The sequence below is a fragment of the Tenrec ecaudatus genome, chromosome 15 (assembly GCF_050624435.1).
Source record: "Tenrec ecaudatus isolate mTenEca1 chromosome 15, mTenEca1.hap1, whole genome shotgun sequence".
Lineage (NCBI taxonomy): Eukaryota > Metazoa > Chordata > Mammalia > Afrosoricida > Tenrecidae > Tenrec > Tenrec ecaudatus.
This window is the reverse complement of record NC_134544.1, coordinates 41,136,803-41,151,924: the sequence shown is the minus strand read 5'-3', so window position 1 is coordinate 41,151,924 and position 15,122 is coordinate 41,136,803. Positions and strand designations below refer to the sequence as shown.

The following is a 15,122-nucleotide window of genomic DNA, read 5'->3' as shown; positions in this document are numbered from 1 at the left end:
ATTGAGTTTGGGGTTCTCTTGGAGACTTTGGGTATCCCAGCAACCCCACCCCCTACCCCCTCTGAGGCTCAGTGTCCAGACTATGAAATAAGACTTGTGGTTGTTAGGAAGACTGAGTGAAGTATTTAGGGGTTAGTGTGCTTTATACTGCAAATCATTTACATAAACATCAGATGCTCTGACTGTACCCCAGCTTTGTTAGGACAAGGAAATAAAGTCATGTCTGTGAAAATTCTGTAAGTACTTTACATGATACATGAGGAGCATTGGATTATCGTTGTCAACCTGCCACTGCAGGGGAGGATCTGGCTTCTCAGGATTGAGAGGACAACCCACACAGTGAGGTCCAGGAGAATCTATTCCCTACAAAACCCTCCACCCAATTACCTATCTCAACCCCACACCCAGCTGTGACAGGGCTTCAGAGAGGACAAACAAGAAGAGCCAAGGAGCTCTCCTTAGGGGCTTGCCTTGGAAAGGAACTAAAGTAGTTGCCGAAGGGAGCAGCCTTAAAGGGATTTGCCCACCACCCGTCTCTTCTGAAGACCCCTCCACATGTCACAGCCCGCCATGGTTCCCGCAGCCCTGGGTAATGCGAGCACTGGGCTGTGGGATCCCACAGCTCTGGATAGTCAGACACCCCCTGTCCTGGAGCCCTCTGTAGCACTATCTCCTGAGCCGTCCCCTTGAGCTCTCTGATGCACCCTCTCCCCAGAGGAGAGGCCCCGGGTGGGACCACAAATGAAGCACTCGCCATGAACTGAAAGATTCAGTGGCTCAAATCCACCAAGAGGGACAATCGCAGAAAGGCCGGCTTTCAAAACGTCACCCTTGAGAACCCAGGGAGCACACTTCAGAGGGGATCCAAAGCACAGGGAACCCCCGTGAGTCGGTAATGGACGTGGTGGCAACTGGCTTACCACAAAGGCTGGTGGAGAGAACTCGGCGAGACACGCTCTCTAAAACACCTTGGTCCACCGGGGGCGATGCACCACTCCCATGAGAAGCCATCGTGGGCGCTGGAAGCTGAGGGCTGATGGCTGCTCAGAAGCGGAGATGTTCACTGTAAAGGGACTGAGCTGCCAGATGGGGCTAGCGAGGTCCACAGCCCTCCCTGCACGGGCTCAGGAAGGCAAGACGTAAAGCTTCGCTCCCTTGCCACGCTCCCTCTCCCGGGCCTGCACGGACAATGACAAGGTACTGTGGGGAGTGATCTGATGGAATCCTCAGCCCTCAGGGCACCTCATGAGTTAATTTTTCCTGTGCTCTGCTCTCTCTCTCTCTTTTTTTTGGTTTACATTTTAGTTCTGGATTTCCCCGATCTATCGATTGACCTCCCAAGGGCGATGCTGGGCCCTGGAGAGCTAACAGCATGGCCTTTTAAAGGATTGATGTTGTGTGTTTTAACCGCAAGCAGCTGGGCCCACAGCAAAGCTGGGCTCGTGTGGTGCATGCCTGGGAGGCGGAAGGGGGTGATGAGGATGCTCTGGGCATTGCTCGTGATGAAGATGCTCTGGCCACACTCGCTCTGGCCAGACCCAGCAGAGTGCAATGGGATGGATGGAGACACCTAATCTTTCATCTAGGCACTCGAGGGTCTCGTTGCATTTTCTAACTCATGTGTGACTGACTTCCTTTGGTAGCTAATGATGAAAATCAGGAAGAAGGGTTTCCCAGACTCCTCGTTGTACAAAGCCTTCAAATCCAGTGTGTGACCGTCTCAACATGATTTTGTGCCGGTGCCCATAGTGCACCAAGAAATGCCCATTAGGTGTTGTCTACTTTTTTATCTTTACTCTTTATTAAGTCCTACTATTCTTTCTGCCCTGCTAGAATACTGCCTTTCCATGGGTGAGGAGAAGGGCTCTTCCTGCAGGAAGCAGTGGCCCCCAATTAGAATCCATGATTTCTCTTTTCTCTGCCCAACTTGAATCCCTGAATCAAGGGTAATTTGGCAAAATCTGGAGTGTGAGGATGAAACAATTTACAGCTCCATTGGGGTCTTATTTGAGAGTGATTATGCTTAAGATTGCATGACAATTTCTTCTTTTTTTTTTTTTGCCTTTCCTTTCACCCAAGCTAAAATGTGTCTGCCTCTAATTATTGATGACATCCTGTAAATTATGAGTTCGCCTTTAAAGATAATACCAGAACAATTTGGAAATTTCAGGGCAGCCCACAAACCATACCCACTCCACAGTCTCCTAGTTTATATCTCAAACCTTCACCTTAATGTCTTTTTATATCTGTGCAACACTTCCTTCAAGGAGAAAATATACACACCTTGTCATGACATCTGCTTCATGATCACTTCATGGTATGGGCGCACGTCCCTGTCTTATGGAACAGCGCAGTACTAATATTCTGAGACGTCCATACGCCACCAAAGCTTCAGATTACCTTCAACCAGGTTTTAGGACTGCCGGCGCAATTGCCTCGGTTTCCCTCCTGCTTGGGGATGTTGTTGTCACTGTTTTGGCTAACATTGGGCTGTGGCTTTGGGAATGGTCTATGACAAGTTACTGGGGAATGAATGAATGACTTGTGTTTTCTCTTCAGTCGCAGGGGGCAGGTTCTCCTCGTTCCTCTCCCAGCCACACCATCAGCAGGCCAATCCCCATGCCCATCCGGTCAGCGTCGGCCTGCTCCACCCCGACGCACACGCCTCAGGACTCACTAACCGGGGTTGGGGGAGACGTACAAGAGGCCTTTGCACAAAGTAAGTGGCTTTGGTTCATGGGGGGGGGGGGGTGTTCCACAGCTACGTGGGAAATAAGTCATGGAGGTGTATTGATTGGTTGAGTTGTCAGTTACCCAGAGTATAATCTGGGGTGTTACGTGGCTCTCTTAGCTCTAAACCTCTTATCCCAATGCTGGTGGTGCTGTGGGGTAAGTGTTTGATGAAAACGACAAGATCTGTGGTTCAAACCCACCAGCTGGAGATGAAGCTGTCTGCTCCCAAAAGATTTACCATCTCAGAAATCCCATAGGTGGTCACTATGGGCCAGGACTGGCTCAGTGGCATAGGTCCTAGGTATCCCCCTCTCTTCCCACTTGACCATCTTATATTCTTTCTATTGGCCTGCCTTGTTTTGCCGATAGCCTTCACTCAGGACTGGAAATCATTCCACCATGCTCTCTGGAAACTTGACAAATACACTTTGTTTGGGGATACTGATATAGCTTCTAATTTCCTGCTATATTCTCTTTTTATGACACTCAAGACTAAGATGGAACAATCCCAGAGTTTTTTCAGTCACCTGACAGCATCCCTGTTCAGATGCCAGGAAGAGTTGGCTCCTTGCCTCTGTACTACAGGGTTGCCAGGTTAGGCCTTCATTCTGGGGTGAGCACAACAAATGATGGGAGATGACAGACCGCATCCTCTCACCGGTGGCCTCTTCCATGGACACCCTCCTGGGTGCCCCAACTGGAGCCCTGATGTTGCTGTTGAGTAAGCATTGAGCTAACCAAGCGGTGGGCAGTTCGAACCCAGCACACGCGCTCGGAGGCAAACATGAGGCTGTCTGTTCCTGTAAGGACTCCTGTCACAGAACCTTCGGAAGCAGTTCGACTGCCCTAGAAGGGTCATGATGAGATGCAATCCGCTCCGTGGCAGTGAGTAGGTTTGCAGGACTCCAAAAGAGCCCTGGTGGCGCAGTGGGTGAGATGGGGGTCCCTGACTGAAAGGCAGGTGGCTGGAGCCCACCAGTCCCTTCATGGGGGAATCTGAGGCAGTCTGCATCCAAAGGGAACCCTCCGGGGCCGTGCTCCTCTGTGCTGTGGGCTTTCCCCATTGCAGTGGCTTCCTTCATTTGAAAGTGTTTAATTTGTTTTCTTGTTATCACTGTGTACGTTTATAAAGTAAGCGCAAAATAACCCCCCTGCATGACCCCACCCCTCCATTCTCACTCAGAGCAGTCATGACTAAGTACAAGTGTGCTCTCTGCCAGCGTTTGCTTAAAGGCAGTTACAGATGGGTAAGTACATGGTAATGCACACATATTCCTTATTTTCACATTAGTAAGATTGGGAGTTACTGTGTTCTGCACTTTATATTTTCTCTGAATTACCAATATGTCATGAATATTCTTCCTGGTCTTCACATTTCTTAGGAAAAAAGAGACATGTGTGATGACTTCTTTTTTTTAAATCATTTTATTAGGGGCTCATACAACTCTTACCACAATCCATACATACATCAATTGTGTAAAGCACATTTGTATATCCATTTCCCTCATCATTCATTGCCTCTCAAAACATTTGCTCTTCACCTAAGCCCCTGGCATCAGCTCCTCATTTTCCCTTCCCTCCCCGCTCTCCCCTCCCTCATGAACCCTTGATAATTTATAAATTATTATTTTGTCATATCTTGCCCTGTCTGACATCTCCCTTCATCCACTTTTCTGTTTTCCATCCCTCAGGGAGGAGGTTATATGTAGATCCTTGTAATCGGTTCCCCCTTTCTACCCACCCTTCTTCCACCCTCCCAGTATCACCACTCCCACCACTGGTCCTAAAAGGATCATCCGCCCTGGATCCCCTGTCTTTCCAGTTCCTATCTGTACCAGTGTACATCCTCTGGTCTAGCCAGACTTGCAAGGGAGAATTGGGATCATGATAGTGGGGGTTGGGGTGGGGAAAGAAGCATTTAGAAACTAGAGGAAAGCTGTATGTTTCATTGTTGCTACATCGCACCCTGACTGGCTCGTCTCCTCCAAGAGACCCTTCTGTAAGGGGGTGTCCAGTGGCCTACAGATGTGCCTTTATGGCGGCTTTTAAGGCAAAAAGAATCATAACTAAGTTCCAAAGATAACGAACAGACTAGATAACAACATTCGAGCATAGAAGGCAATGGTTTCATAATTTCAGTTATTCCTAAAACATGCTGAGCGCAGTAAGAAAAAGATAGCCCACAACTAAACAACGTGACACATCGAATAGAAGAAGAAATATAATCAATAAATAATTTAAAATAAAATAGAGAATAGTAAATAGTAAATTGACAATAAAGTATGAACAGATAGTCAATTTCACAAATAATTGTAGATGTACACATTCTAACAAATGCCACTTCCTGCCCACCAGATTAAAAGTAAGAGACTCATAACAGTGATGCTGTGCAAGGACACCAAGAATGTGGGAAAATGGGCCTTCTCAGCCATTGTGCACGGAGTGAGGCATAAGAGTAAATTATAAAAGGGCGGAATGATGGGCCCTTTGTTCTGCAATAAAAGAAACAGGAGGATTCGTCCTAGGGCTTTTTCTTAAGAACAATGAAATTAACTCAAGGGTTTTGGATATTAACAAAATACCTTTATTTTCAAAGATAGCAGAAAATGCCCTGTCCATAGATCATATTTTAAATAAATTTGCTGTGTTTTCAGTCATTTGAACTTTTATATTAAGTAATGTTCTACCTACTTAAACTTTCCAATTTTAACTGTATTTATTATTTTCATTATTACTTCCTGAGAAATGACAGAAGTATAGATTATGAGAACAAGAAGTTTATGCCACCTAAGTTCATTTGTCCATCAGTTACTTTAAACCTTGAACTCTTCACTCCATAGTTATTGTGCTGATCCGCCCTCTACACTGTCATCACTGGGTCCCACTCCTATCCCAACCCACAAGTAACCACTGAACCCTGAAACATAGTCATAATTCCTTTCTACTGAAGTGGGAGAGAGAAGAGGCTGTCTAGCCTCAAAAAGACGTAAAGTCTTATGGGTTAGCGTCAACTCCGTGGCAGTGAGCAAGACTTCAGAGAAACACATTCTAAGTTTCAATCTGGAATACTGGACAAATATATAGAGAGAGATACCTGTGTTAGTCCGGGTTGACTAGAGAAACAAATCCAGGGATACTCCTGTATGTGTCAGAAAGAGCTTTATACAAAGAGTAATTGTCCATTAAGAAAACATCCCACCCCAGTCCAGAGCAAATCCTTAAGTCCAATATTAGTCCAAATGTCCGATACCAGTCTCTAAATTCCTCTTAGGACTCACACAACACATGCAGTGATGCTGAATGTAGGAAGATCACAAGCCAGCGGGTGGAAAGCTTTGTGGATCCCGTGACGGTGGAAGCATCTCAGCACTGTGTGGGTCTCCACGTGGCTCCTTCAGCGCCAGAGCTCTGGCTCCATCAGCAGAGCTCCATGTGGCTTGTCAACAGGAATGTCTCACAGGGAGAGTGTGTGTGCCCCACCTCCCAGGGGGAAGACAGGAGTTCCCAGAATCCTCAAGCAAAGGTCATATCCACACAGAGGCCTCATTGGCTATGACATAAATGACAGGCTAGACTCCACCCCTTCACTCAAGTTGACGGTAGATGGTTTAACTGCCACAATGCCCGTGTCTTGGCATGAGGAGCATGAATCCTTGACCCTTTCCACACCCTGGGTTACTTGGTACACAGGTCCTCCACTCCTGAGAAACAAACTAAACCTGTTGCCACTGAGTTGGTTACAACTCGTGGCAACCCCACGCGCGTGGAGGAGACGTGCCCTGTGAGGTTTTCTGTGGCTGATTTCTCCAAGGTCCAAGGCTTTTCTTCTGATTGGATTCATAGTCCCCACCTTTCTGTTAGTGCCTGAAGCTCTTAACCATTTCCAGCCCCAGACTCTTGTTTCCCATACCTCAGAGGTACCTACTACAGAGTGCTCCAGGACTCTGATAGGGTGCAGAGCCTACATATGGATATCAGAATCCAGTGTGTCCTGCCACCGAGGAGTGGAAATGAATGGCATAGCTCTTCTGGCAACCCCAGACATTACTCTGTGCAGGATTTTCTTTTTCTTTTTTTTTCTTTTTTTTTTAATTTTAACAATTTATTAGGGGCTCATACAATTCTTATCACAGTTCATACATATACATACATCAATTGTATAGAGCATATCTGTACATTCCCTGCCCTAATCATTTTTTCTCCTCTTTTCTTTTTTTACATTTTATTAGGGACCCATACAACTCTTATCACCATCCATACATATACATACATCAATTGTATAAAGCACATCCATACATTCCCTGCCCCAATCATTCTTAAAGCATTTGCTCTCCACTTAAGCCCCTTGCATCAGGTCCTCTTTTTTTTTCCCCTCCCTCCCCTTTACCCCCTCCCTCATGTGCCCTTGGTAATTTATACCTCGTTATTTTGTCATATCTTTCCCTATCCGGAGTCTCCCTTCCCCCCTTCTCTGCTGTCCCTCTCCCAGGGAAGAGGTCACATGTGGATCCTTGTAATCAGTTCCCCCCTTCCAACCCACTCACCCTCCACTCTCCCAGCATCGCCCCTCACACCCTTGGTCCTGAAGGTATCATCCACCCTGGATTCCCTGTACCTCCAACCCTCATATGTACCAGTGTACAGCCTCTGCCCTATCCAGTCCTGCAAGGTAGAATTCGGATCATGGTATTTGGGGGGAGGAAGCATCCAGGATCTGGGGGAAAGCTGTGTTCTTCATCGGTACTACCTCGCACCCTAATTAACCCATCTCCTCTCCTAAACCCCTCTATGAGGGGATCTCCATTGGCCGACACTTGGGCCTTGGGTCTCCACTCTGCACTTCCCCCTTCATTTAATATGATATATATATACATATATACACATACATACACACACTTATATCTTTTTTTTTTGCATGATGCCTTATACCTGGTCCCTTGGGCACCTCGTGATCGCACTGGCCGGTGTGCTTCTTCCATGTGGGCTTATTTGCTTCTGAGCTAGATGGTCGCTTGTTCACCTTCAAGCCTTTAAGACCCCAGACACTATCTCTTTTGATAGCCGGGCACCATCAGCTTTCTTCACCACATTTGCTTATGCACCCATTTGTCTTCAGCGATCTGTGCAGGATTTTCATAAGTAAAATGATCACAGTGTGCCCGGCGCTGTTCCAGTTTGCCCTGGGTGATGTCATCTTACTGACCACGCCCCCTGCCAATGTTTAGAGTTGTTCTGGGAGTCCTATTAATCACAATCGCCAAAGATGAAAACCATCCAAGTGTCTTGTCAGCAGATGGATAAATAAATAAATTGTGGTGTATGTAATACAATGGAAGATTACTTAGTCATAAGGAGAAATTAAATTCTCATAGAGGCTATGATTTAGCTGAATCTTGAAAACAGAAGCATGGATGGTGGATCCAAGTAAAATGAAATCCTTGACATTTATTGTGATGTTTTCTACTGGCCCACTGTGTCAGTCTGCATACATTAGAGAAACAAATCCACAGAAACTCATGTGTATAAGAGAGAGTTTTATATAAAGGGTAAGTGCACATCAAGAAAACATCCCAACCCAGTGCTTCCCAAGCCCACAAGTCCAACACCAATCCACAAAGTCCTTCTCCATTTCACAAAACACATGCAATGAAGGCCGAATCAGTGAACGTGGAAGCATCTCAGCACTGGCAAGGGTCTGCACGTGGGTGCTCCAGCACCCAGGGCTGCATTGGGGTAGGTCCATGCAGCTTCTCCTCGGGGATGTCTTGCAGGAAGTGAGCCTTGCCAGCTGAAGCAGGGAACTGGCTAAGGCAGCTGCACCCTGGGCCAACCATCAAAGAAGAGACCCAAGGACTAGAAAGGCAAGGCTCATGGAGCCATTTACCTCTCTGCCCTTCAATTAACCCCACATGTGTTTATCGGCCAGGTTGGCGCAATAAATTTTAACTATCTCACCCACAATGAAATAAACCAGGCATGAAAGAACAGATGTTGCATGATCTTACTGACATGAAATTAAGAATAGGCAAATGTCTAGAGTTTATTAGTGGTTGTCCAGTATTGGGGAAGGGTTTATTTCCAAGCAACTTTGATAAAGCAAATGTCGCAATAAAGTGAGTTATGGACATATCGGTGCATCCCAGTGCATCTAAAATATCTAATAGCATGATGAAAGAAATCTCTGAAATATTATGACTCCAAAATATGACACAGATATATGAAGTGAGCACCTGCTATTTAACAACCCCACCAATCCACTTGTTTGATGGGGGGAGTTGTCACCAACCTGCAATTGGTAGAAAACACCACCTAAGTGATAAAATGAGGCACCGAGCCACGTGGTGTGCCCACCCTGAGTTTCTGTGGGGAAGCAAAGATGGTTGGAGGTGGGCAGTGGGAATGGTTCTGCATTGTGGTGAATGTAATTAACATCCTGAATGGGAGCTTTCACGTGGGTGAAATGGCAACATTCTGCTGTATATCTTGTGCCATGATAACTGTTTTAATTCCTTGATTTGGGCAGTAATTTTATGCACACCTATTGTGTTAGTCTGGGTAGACTGGAGAAACAAATCCATGGACACACATATGTGTATAAGAAAGAGATTTTTTTTACAATTGATGTATGTATGGATTGTGACAAGAGTTGTATGAGTCCCTAATAAAATGTTTTTTTTAAAGAGATTTATATACAAGAAAACTGAACATTGAGAAAACATCCCAACACAGTTCAGTTCAAGGCCATAAGTCTGATATTAGCCCACATGTCCAATACCAATCTACAAAGTTCTCTTCAACTCACGAAACACAAGCAATGAAGCCAAATGCAGGAGATCACAAGCCAGTGGGTAGAAAGTCTTTGGGTCCAGCGGCATTGTAAGCATCTCAGTGCTGGCAGGGCTCTCTATGGCTTCTCCAGCTCCCGAAGTCTGATTGCATCCATGTGGTTTGTCTTCTGCAATGTCTCCCAGGGAGTAGCAGAGAGAGAGAGAGAGAGGTGTCTTCCGCCTCCAAGGAGGAAGTACCAGATTTCCCAGAATTCTCAGAAAGTCATGTCCACAGAAGTCTCATTGGCTATCTCCAGATTGAAAGACTAGACTCCACCCCTACACTCTTAAACCTTCAACTGACACCAGATTAGGTGGCTACCACACCAGTCATCATCCCTGCCATCGGTGGCCAGGTCCCTATGTTCAGGCAGGTGTGCTTTCTCGAGCAAAGGAGCAAAAACATTTTCCGTGGGAACTCTTCAAAGTCTTCTTGGTTTAAAATGTCAGTGGATATGATTGCCGTCACAACACAATTATTTCAAAAGGGGGAGGGTGGAAAAAAACTTCAGGTTTTAAAAATCATGATTATCATTTCTTCCTAAGGTTCAAGAAGAAATTTAAGGAATGACTTGCTGGTGGCAGCAGACTCCATCACGAACACCATGTCCTCTCTTGTGAAAGAGCTCAATGCCGGTGAGTCCCTGGTCCCCTCCATCAGCTGCTGAGTATAGAAGGAGCCACACATTAAAGGGGTGGGGAAGGGGGGGTGCTCTATGGGAAATCTGCACCTGTCAGTCACAAAAAGAAAGACATCTGAAAGATTGACATGACATGCTGTCAGTATGTTCAGATTTTTTTTTGCCATTCACTCTTTGGAAGGCGGTTAATATTTGTATGTACTCAGGGCAGCAAGTTAGGGAAATGCAGAAAATAATTAAGAAAAGCAACGGTAACCCACCCGCCCCCACATCACGTGTGAGGGATGTCCCACAGCTTCTAACTGCTGTCTGTGGCAGACCCTGTGGACAAGCTACTAGATAACAAGGAGTCCTTGGAAACAAAAGATCTCATCTGAAGATGCTCAGCTGGCAAAGATCTGAAAATAAGTGACTCAACCCTAAATCAAGTGCACCGTTCATCTACACTGGCCCTTATGACCTTGTAAATATGTATCAGTGCCTCGGGCGCTGGCTGCAGGCAACACCGCCCTGTACACTTTCTTGTCTTTCCACCACCACACACTGGCTGGGTGATTTAGGTCATCATGTGTGCAGCCCCTTCATTCCCAGGTCATAAAACTCTGACGAGCCATTCTCTATTTCCCCGTGGCCCCCGGTAGAGGTGGGAAGTGAAAGGGAGAGCAACGCGGATTCAGAATTCTCCAGGACTCAGTTTGAGGATCTGGTCCCTTCGCCGACCTCAGAGAAGGCCTTCCTCGCCCAAATCCACGCCCGAAAACCCGGGTACCTGCACGGTGGGGCTGCCACGAGTACCCTGCGCAGTGACGTGTGAGTATCCTCTGCTTGGGGGCTGTTTTCTTAGTAGCAGAATTCTCGGGAGGGAGCAGGCCAAAAATGAACAGGGAGGTTGCGTCCTCTCACAGTGCAGACAGAGTCGAGGCAGTTTTCCTGGCTGCCCAAAGAGGTAGAAGTGCTCTGTATTTCAATTTGGCCTTCTGCGTTTTCTTCTTACAATTTCCAGCAAGTGTCAATGGTTTAAACCAGCCCATGACTCTTGTGAACCGGTTCAGAAGGCGCCTGGTGGCCCAGGGACGAAGTACTCCATGAAGGTCGGTTCGAAACTGCTCAGCTGTAGACGCATGGGCGGCAATCTGTTTCTGTTCAGCGATCACAGCCTGGGAACTTGACTGGGCCGTTCTCCACGGTGCTATTGGGCTGTGGTGCGCTGGAACCAGCTCCCTGACAGTGGTCTGGGTTGGGGCTTTTAGATGACACAGGATGGGCCCTGGTGCCATGGCAATGTCTCCAGCAGCTCACGGGAGAAAGGCCTGGCAACCTGCTTCCCTAAAGATTAGAGAACTAAATGACAGCCACTGCCCTCGGTGCACTTCCCCTTTACACCAAGTCAAACTCCTTCCATCAAGTTGAGTCTGGCTCACAGGGAGCGTCTAGGGGTGAGTAGAACTGTCCTTGTGGGTGTCTGAGGCTGGAAACCATAACAGGAATAGAAAGCCTCATCTTTCTTCCTTGGATTGGCTGATGGTTTTGAACTGCTGACATTGTGGTTGACGGTCCACAGCTTACCCCACAGCGCTACCAGGTTCCCAAACCAAACTCACTGCCATCGAGTCAATTCAGCGCTATAGCGGCCCTAAAGAACAGGTAGAAGTGCCCCCATGAGTTTCTGAGACGAACTCCTGACCACAGTAGAAAGCCTGGCTTTCTCTTGGGGAGTGCCTGGTGGTTTCGAACGCCTGACCTGGGGTTGGGCGGCCCACCACGTAACCACTATGCCACCAGGGCTCCTCCCACTACCAGAAGAGAGCCTAGAAAACTGCCCGGGCAGTTCTGTTCTGAGACGTGGGGTCACTGCAAGTCAAAATCTACTCCCTGGCACCTCACAACAGCCCCGTTGTATTTGCAACTGGCTGCTCGGTGCAGTAGCTCTACTCTGTAATCTGCGGGTCACCATGAGTCAGCACAGACTCGATAGCAACTAACACCGGCCGCATGGAAATAAGTGAGTGTACAAATCCCATTTCAGAGTCATCCCACCCAGCGCTCTAAATCTGACCTCTAAAAGAACTTCTGGGCAAAGCTTTTCATCCCACGGGGCTTTCCGTACATACCTTGACAGGAGCCAGCAGGGTCACTGATATCTCGGCTAGACCTTCTGTGACCCTGGGACAGCCCAAGGCATTCAAACAGGCCACCAAAGCTGAGGAACATAGCCAGAAAGCCAGAATGGCACTGGCTACCCAGTCAGGGAGGGCAAGAGAAAAGAGTGGAAGGACGGAGGGGGTGTTCAGAAAGCGATGCTGCCTTACCAACAGTCCTAAGAAGAAGGGATTGGTGGAGCCTACAAAGAAACCCATCAGGATGATAGTGCTTAATGTGAAAGCACATCAGACAGGTCTCGAGAAATAAAGAAACTGTCTGTGTGAAAGACCCACAGGAGAAAGGCACCAGAGCCCTTTCCGGTGTTTTGGCTCTCAAGGCAAGCAGTCATGATGCCGAGTTATAAATAGACATGGGATGAAGCCACCTGGAGAGGGGCCTGGTGTAAGATCAGGCAAAATAACCACAGCGTGCTTCTAAATGGTAGTCTGATGTTTTCATCTTGGTTGGCTTTATTTTCATCTCCTCTATAGCTTAAGGTTTTTCAGTTTGCTATTCAAAATGGCGAACTAATGGTCAACAGTTTGGGCTGGTAAATACATAGCTATTTGACTTTTTATAATTTAGCTTTGGGGTTGGTGGTGGTTGTCAAGTTTCCTAGAACTAGCATGAAAACCTTTACTAAGGTGCATTGTGAACTACAAGGGGGCTATTGAAACAGGAAGAACTGTCCAGTGCATTAACCATCACCCTTTCCCACACAGACAGACTCTGAAGGTGTTGCTGGGTGGCCATTAGATCCAGCAGGTTACTACTGTCCCAGACTCAAAGGCCATAGAACCCTGAGAGGGCCCTCAGGGCACGATGGATAAGCCTCAAAGGCTGGTGGTTTGAACCCATCAATCATACTCTGGGAGAAAGATGTGGCCGTCTGCTTCTGTAAAGACCCTTGTTGTTCTTAGGTACCGTTTGGTCAGTTCTGTACAACAGAACAAGACCCTGCCTGGTCCTGTGCCATCCTCACATGTTAGAACCCAGTGTTGTAGCCACTGTGCCAATCCATCTTGTCAAGGGCCATCCTCTTTTTCGCTGCCCCTCTGCGTTACCAAACACGAGGTCCTTCTCTGGGCACTGGTCTCCCCTGACAATATGCCCAAAGTACACAAGACGGAGTCTCACCACCCTTGCCTGTCAGGAGCACACTGGTTATACTTCTTCCAAAACAGATTTGTATGTTCCTTTGGCAGCCGATGGCTTGGGTCAAACACACCATCGTCCTCTGACGCCCTTCCTTTCCAACATTTTAAAGCGGTCTGGTGCAGCAGATTTGCACACTGCAACCCGATGTGTGACGTCTTGACTGCATTGACTGTGGACCCACGCAAGACAAAACGCTTGACAACATCAACCTTTTCTTCATTTATCGCGATGTCACCTCTTGAGCCAGTGGTGAAGATGCGGGTCTTCTTGACATGGAGTTGTATTCCAGAGGGAACCTGCAATCCTTGATTGTCACCAGCAAGTGCTGCAAGCCCTCTTCCCTTTCAGTGAGCAGGGTTGTGTCCTCTGCAGATCAAAGGTTCTTCCTGAGGCTTCTTCTTACCCGGATGATCAGTTCCACGGTCAGTCCCTGGCCTCATCTTCAACCGATGGTCTGAAGACACATCATGATGGTCATCTCGCCTTTGGGAAGGCAGCTCTTCCTCAGTCATATTTTGAATGTCTTCTGACATGAGGGCTCATCTTCTGGCCCTGTCTCTGATAATGTTCTGCTTCGATTCATTAGGCTTGCAGTAGGTGAAAATGTCTCCGTGCGATTCATAAGGTTTTCAATGACCAATTCCTCTGAGGTGAACAGCCGACTCCTTCTTCCTAGTCTGTTTTTAGCCTCACAGCCTGTTCACGTGGGTGACCCTGTTCACGTGGGTGGCCCTGTTCACGTAGGTGACCCTGTTTACATGGGGTGGCCCTGTTCACGTGGGTGACCCTGTTCACGTGGGTGACCCTGTTCACCTGGGTGACCCTGTTCACGTGGGTGGCCCTGTTCACGTGGGTGGCCCTGTTCACGTGGGTGGCCCTGTTCACGTGGGTGGCCCTGTTCACGTGGGTGGCCCTGTTCACATGGTGACCCTGTTTACATGGGGTGACCCTGTTCACCTGAGTGGCCCTATTCACGTGGGTGGCCCTGTTCATGTGGGGTGACCCTGTTCACGTGGGTGGCCCTGTTCACGTGGGTGGCCCTGTTCACCTGGGTGGCCCTGTTCACGTGGGTGGCCCTGTTCATGTGGGTGGCCCTGTTCACCTGGGTGGCCCTGTTCACGTGGGTGGCCCTGTTCACGTGGGTGGCCCTGCTGGTGTTTGAAATCGCAGTGTCATAGCTTCCAGCATCACAAGCAACACACAAGCCACCACAGGACGATGAACTGACAGACAGGTGGTACTTTCCTAAAATCTCCTTGCTCCAATCCTAAAATCCCTGGCTATGGCTTACGCTGCCCCACCCAGCCTGCCCTGATTTTCTGAGCTGTTCCAGTTACCAATGCCGGCTGAGAGAGGTGGGGCAGGAACGTTCTCAGATGGCCCCAAACTTCCACGATTACCAAGAGTATTCCATACAGACCTAAACAACCACGAACAATTACATTTAAGTTCCAGATTCAACACTTTTCTTTTTCAGAGAGTTGGTCATGTCGCCATGGTTTTTTGTTGGGCTGCTAAACCCCAGCATCAGCGGTTCAAAACCACCAGCTGATCCCCAGGGGCAGGGGACGGGGTGGGCGGGGGCGGGGGCAGAGAGGGAAGATTAAAAAGATCTGTCCCT

At 47.8% G+C, this 15,122-nt stretch overlaps 1 protein-coding gene across 2 annotated transcripts in view; it reads left to right on the top strand.

The window, feature by feature from the left end:
* The window catches only part of DTNA (dystrobrevin alpha), a 301,290-nt gene that overhangs the window by 276,156 nt on the left and 10,012 nt on the right, over positions 1–15,122 (top strand). For both annotated transcript variants that reach the window (XM_075532539.1, XM_075532540.1), the window contains exons 16-18: positions 2,560–2,719; positions 10,107–10,196; positions 10,843–11,011. In XM_075532539.1, coding sequence (XP_075388654.1) covers positions 2,560–2,719; positions 10,107–10,196; positions 10,843–11,011 — 419 coding nt within the window. The remainder of the gene's footprint in view (positions 1–2,559; positions 2,720–10,106; positions 10,197–10,842; positions 11,012–15,122) is intronic.